The following is a 5,732-nucleotide window of genomic DNA, read 5'->3' as shown; positions in this document are numbered from 1 at the left end:
ACACTCGCTCGTTAAGCTCCATCAGGTCCACTAGGATATCCTCAATACTAGATTGCACTATACCATTTCACCGCACTGTAGCTGGGCAATCAGCTTTTTCTGTAAGAGCCACAAACCAGTGGAATACCTTACCTGATACTGTAAGGAGCAGTCGCTCTCTCAGAGTCTTTAAAGCCAACTTGGAAAATCTGTTAAAAGCTGCTCAGCTCTGTAACCATTAATTTGGACTCTCTTCTGGGTGTGTGTACTGTATGTGGGATAATGGATGGGTGGGTGAGGGCGTGTCGGGGTGGGGGGATTGCACGCAGATGTGTGCAGCCATGTTGTTTTAAATTGTGTTTTAAATATCCGTGTATTTCTCTTGTTATTGTATTACTTGTTACTGTATTTTTTTATTGTGACCTGCCAAGGGACTGCAGATGCAAATTAGCTTAAAGCTATAATCTGGTACAGTGCATCAGATGGCACATTTAACATTTATTAAGAACATTTATGTATTAACGGTACACTGTCCCTTTTTAGATAAAATTGAATTGAATAAAAACTCCCCTAGTGGGAGAAAAACCTTAAGCCAAACAGTGGCAAGAAAAAAACTCCCCCTTTGGTGGTCCTGGTACCCTGGTACCCCCCCCACCCCTTCGGTGGTCCTGGTACCCCCCCCCTTCCCTTCGGTGTAATATCCCCATAAATGTCTTTCGGTTAGCTTTTCATTAATCCGATGAACTGATGAAGCAGCTGAGGGGAGGAGATGGAAACAGTTCGGCCTGCGGCGGGGCTGCAGTGACGACGGTGCCGATGTCGGCGCCGCTGCCGCTGCAGAGCTCTGAGATGTCACGGTGTTGCTCTGATTAATGATCGCAGCGTAATGAGGGCGTTTGCCGTTAGTGGCAGAGGAGAAGGTTATGTCACGCAGTGCCAGATGGAACGAGGGGCTGATGCTTCATTCATACTCTCTGACGTAACCTGAACGCTGGGAAGGTGAAGCTGTGGAAGAGCAGACCTGTGGAGGTGGAGGAGGGAAGTCAGTGTTGCACGGCAGCGGCTCGCTGGCAGCCAAGCACTTCCAGGGAAACTCAACTCTGATGGATCTGAATGAATTTAGTTTAGTTTAGTTTATTGTTTTGCACATTTTTAAAAAATATACAGGACATATCAATGATAAACACTATAGGTGCAGGAAGAGGCAAAAAACCCAATGGGCTTATTTGAAGCCTCCACCGAAGATATTAAAATTTCATGTCAAGATTAACATACAAAAAAACAAGCAAACTAATAATGCAGTATATAAATAACAAAGAATAAAGACAAAAAATAAGTGTGTGTGAGTGTGCATGGGATATTGTTTTTACAACTTATATTATATTGACTCCTGAGCAAATAAGACTGTACCTGTCACTATGAGTGAAACACAAAAAAAACAAAAAAACAAAAATAACATGGATACATAAACAACAATACATTGGGAAAACAGTTACAAAACAGAAGTCAAGTGGTCCTTCAAACGTCTTTTGTAATATTTCAGAGAGGACGAGCTCTTTGCCAAGTGGGAAAAATCATTCCACAATTTAGTGCCCCTAAATCTCACCGAAAATTGACCTCTGCAAGTGAGAATCTGAATCTGAATGATCTGAATGAATGAATGAATTAAATTCAATTCAATTTTATTTATATAGCGTTTAATACAACAAAAGTTGTCTATGTACATTTGGATACTCCAAACTACGAGTAAACCTGCACTCCGAGAACGGAGAGCTCTGCCAGGAACATAAGGCACTATCAGGTCTTTCAAATAATGCGGAGCTAAGCCGTTTTGGGCTTTATATGCAAGTAATAAAATTGAATGAATGAATAGTTTATTTAGGTTAACTTGTGTGCATGTAACTGACAAAACATTATCCTACATATTTGCACTCATGCAGTTGTTTCGGAGATCGTCAGTACGTTTACATGCAGCAGTTCAATCGGATTTCTGATCATATAAGACATTGTTCGGACTTTTAAACTGCATGTAAACACCTCAATCCGATCTACTTTGGCCCTATTTCAGACCTTTATCGGACATTTAATAATCGGATAGCAACACCTAGACAATTCGTTCAGAGTCGGAATTTTAACACCATGTATAAGGAGACAAATATTAAATGGTAATATCAATATAAAAATCTATATAAAATATTGATTACATACATAATTCTAATTGAATATTTGTTTGCAATGAGAAATGAAGACACATCATGCGATCATACACTCAACAAAACACAACAAAAAATAAAAATCTCTTAAATTTCCGCGGTGCTGGGGTTCAGTGTTGTAGCACCCCTAAAAAGAAGCTAGATACACCAATGATACGGCCAAACAAAATGATCACTTTAATGAGATGACTTTAATTTGGAGGGGACTTGAACATTTGTTTCCATCAATCAGAGTGAATCTTTAATGATTTTACATGAACATTCAGAGTTGATGAAGATTCATTACATCACAGATCAGACAGTTTGATTGACAGGACAGATGATGAGAGGAGCAGAGTTTTTACCTCCATCATTGGGTTCAGGACTGAAGAACGGGTGGAGTTTCTCACCGAAGAAGCAGCCAGTAAAGGAGTAGATAAGTGCTGCAGCATCCACATCATGAAAGGAGACCAGACCCTCCTCATAATCCACAAACACCCCCACTTTCTCAGGAGAACTGAGATGGAGACGGACTGAAGGACCAACATTAGCTTCAAAAACATCTCCATCTCTCATCCAAACAGTCCAGTAACCATTCTGAGGACTGAGTGTTATTTGTCCCTTCCTGTTGACCGACTCTCTGGCCACTCCTAAAGTCCATTCAGTCTTTCCTTTAACCTGAACCTCAAAGTAAAATCTGCCTGAAGAGAAACTCTGTTTTCCTAAAACACAAGGACAGTGAGAGAATCTCTCTGGATTATCTGGAAGATTCTTCTTCACATCACCAAGATAGACTTGTTTTCTATCATAAGACAGGATGAGCCAGGGACTTGCTGTATCAGGATCAAGAGTCACATAAGCTTCATAGAGCTGGATCCTCCTCAGCTCAGCTTCAAACAGCTTCTCCATCTTTTCTCTGAGGTTCTTCTCCAGCTGGTCCACAGCTCTCACCACAGTCCCCTCATATGAAGGTGGATGGACTCTGACCTCCGTCCAGTTCTTGGTGGGTGGAGCATCTTCCAGGGATGAGAATCTTTGGAGGAGGTGGAGGTGATCTTCAGAGCGTGAGAGCTGCTCCACCTCAGAGCTCCTCTTCTTCAGCTCACAGATTTCCTGTTCCAGATCTTTGATGAAGTCTTCAGCCTGTTTCTCTGCAGTTTTCTGTTTGTCTTCCATTTCCTTCATGAACTCCTTCAGACGTCTCTCAACAGACTCCTTCAGATCAGTGAAGACATGAACACCTTCTGCTTTCTCTCTGTCTGCAGCATCGTTACTGATCTTCAGAGACGCTCTGATCTCCTGAATCTTCAGTCGTCTCTTCTGGATCATCTTCTGAATCTCAGCGTCTGTCTTCTGCAGCTCTGCCTTCTTTCCTTCATATTCTTCTCTCAGAGGAACAAACTCATGAGTCTTGTGGTCTAAAACAGAGCAGAGCATGCAGACACATGTCTGGTCGGTCTTACAGAACAGCTCCAGAGGTTTATCGTGCTTCGTACAAATCCTGTCCTCCAGGTTCTCCACAGGCTCCACCAGCTGATGTCTTTTCAGGCCCGACATGGTCAGATGAGGCTCCAGGTGAGTCTCACAGTAAGAGGCCAGACACACCAAGCAGGACTTCAGGGCCTTCAGTCTGGTTCCAGTGCAGATGTCACAGGGAACTTCTCCTGGTTCTGCAGCTTGTTGTTCTGAGCTGCTGCTGCTGCTGGAATTCTGTTGAGCTTCACGTCTGAACTCAGAAACCATCTCTCTGAATAAGGTGTTGACTTTCAGCTGAGGTCTGGTGTAGAAGGTCTCCTGACATATGGGACACTTGTAAAGAACATTATCATCCCAGAAATGAGTGATGCAGGTTTTACAGAAGTTGTGTCCACACGGTGTGCTGACTGGATCAGTGAACACGTCCAGACAGATGGAGCACAGGAACTGATCTGCAGATCTCAGGTTGCTGCCAGCAGACATGGCGGTTCTCTGGAAACAAAAGTGAAAGTGTGAAACATAAAAGCTGCAATAAGGAAATGAAGAAGAAAAAAACAACAAGAGAGAAGGAAACAGACAGAACAAAGAATGTCAGGAATCCTCAGAGAAAACACCCGTCTGACAGTAAAAGGAGGAACGTTTCCTCAACACAAGTTTAGATTATTAGATTATTAATGTCACGACTCCAGAATAATAAACTATTTCATGTGAATCATTTTCCTCTAAATCATTTTCCTCGAAACGTTTTCCAGAATAACATTTCTTTCATTTTATTTCATTCAAAAAATAAAACAAACAATTCAATACAAATACAAATGTTCATACAAATAGTCATAAATTGTGAATGAAAAGGGAGCAGAAAGAAGAAGAATCTTATCTAATCTGCCCTTTTTTCCAAGAAATAAATTCACAAATAACATAAATTAAAAATAACTAAATAACTAAGTGAATAAAAAACTAAAATAAAATAAAATTACCGCCGGCTATGGGTATGTCAATCAAACGTAACTAACATATTTCATTATATTTCCTTAACATTCTGGCTTTAATTGTTCTTTTGAATGTAATGTTTGATTTGATTCTTTGGTTTCTTTATTCAGATTGTTCCATAAGCTGATTCCTTTCACAGAAACACAACGTTCCATCAATTTAGTCCTGAATCTTGGTTTTAAGTTAGACTTGCTTTCTGTTTTTTCAAATCTTTTCTGAATGTGGATTGGTAAAGTTTTTTTATGAGCTGTAAACATAATTTGCAGAATAAAATAGTCTACTAGTTCATACAATTTCAACAATTTTAACTGAAGGAATAATGGATTTGTTGGATCTCTATATCGTTTTTCTACTGATTATTCTTATGACTCTTTTTTGCAGAATGAAAATTGATTGAATAAATGTTTTACAGGCATTTCCCCAAACTTCAACACAGTAGGTCAGATATGGAACAGATTAAACAGAGTTGAAGTTTTGTCGTCCCGCTGACAGAAACTCAGTAAATGTTTTCTTCTGTACTCACCAGTGTCTCCAGACTCTCTGCTGCTGAAGTCTGAATTTACTCAGAAACCCAGAATCAGACAGGTTTAGTCTCTGCTGCAGCTCTTCCTTCGCTATGACAAACCTTCTGATTCACTCAACCATGTGACGCTGAGGTTTTCCTGTATTTCCAGTTCTGCTGCTCCTACAGTTCTGATCGTTCCACCTGATTACTGGCACGTGACTTTCATGATGTCTGTTTTACCTGATGTTATCTGTCGTTGCCGTCTTCATCCTCCTGAAGACTCTTTACTAACTCTTTACTAACTCTTTACTAACTCTTTACTAACTCTTTACTAACTCTTTACTAACTCACATTAGTTCATCTTTTAGTAGATAAACACTAAACTCTTCACCTTCAGCTGTTCAACATCTCTGTTTGTGCTGGAATCTCAACTCTTCATGGATGTTTTTAGGATCTAATCAGGAAGCTTTCTGGTTATGTTTTAGTGACTGGAAATTTAATTTTTGATTTTAGGATATTGTAGGAGGCCGGTTTAATTATGCCTTGATCTTTGTTTATTCATTGTTTTTGTTGTATTTTTTTTCTTATTT

At 40.1% G+C, this 5,732-nt stretch overlaps 1 protein-coding gene across 1 annotated transcript; it reads right to left on the bottom strand.

Annotated features, from left to right (window-relative positions):
- Nucleotides 1-1,218: 1,218 nt before the first annotated feature.
- LOC133446609 (E3 ubiquitin-protein ligase TRIM21-like) lies at nt 1,219-5,254 on the bottom strand. The gene is made up of 2 exons (XM_061724681.1): nt 5,161-5,254; nt 1,219-4,139 (listed from the first exon to the last, which is right to left on the bottom strand). The coding sequence occupies exon 2, from the start codon at nt 4,128-4,130 to the stop codon at nt 2,487-2,489; it is 1,644 nt and encodes a 547-aa protein (XP_061580665.1). The 5' UTR covers nt 4,131-4,139; nt 5,161-5,254; the 3' UTR covers nt 1,219-2,486.
- Nucleotides 5,255-5,732: the final 478 nt, after the last annotated feature.

This window comes from Cololabis saira, chromosome 6 (assembly GCF_033807715.1).
Source record: "Cololabis saira isolate AMF1-May2022 chromosome 6, fColSai1.1, whole genome shotgun sequence".
NCBI classification, from domain to species: Eukaryota; Metazoa; Chordata; class Actinopteri; order Beloniformes; family Belonidae; genus Cololabis; species Cololabis saira.
Note: the sequence above shows the minus strand (reverse complement) of the source record. Positions and strands in the feature narration are given on the sequence as shown.

Coding starts and splice junctions, on each gene's coding strand:
- LOC133446609 (XM_061724681.1), bottom strand. CDS start 4,130: ATGTCTGCTGGCAGCAACCTGAGATCTGCAGATCAGTTCCTGTGCTCC.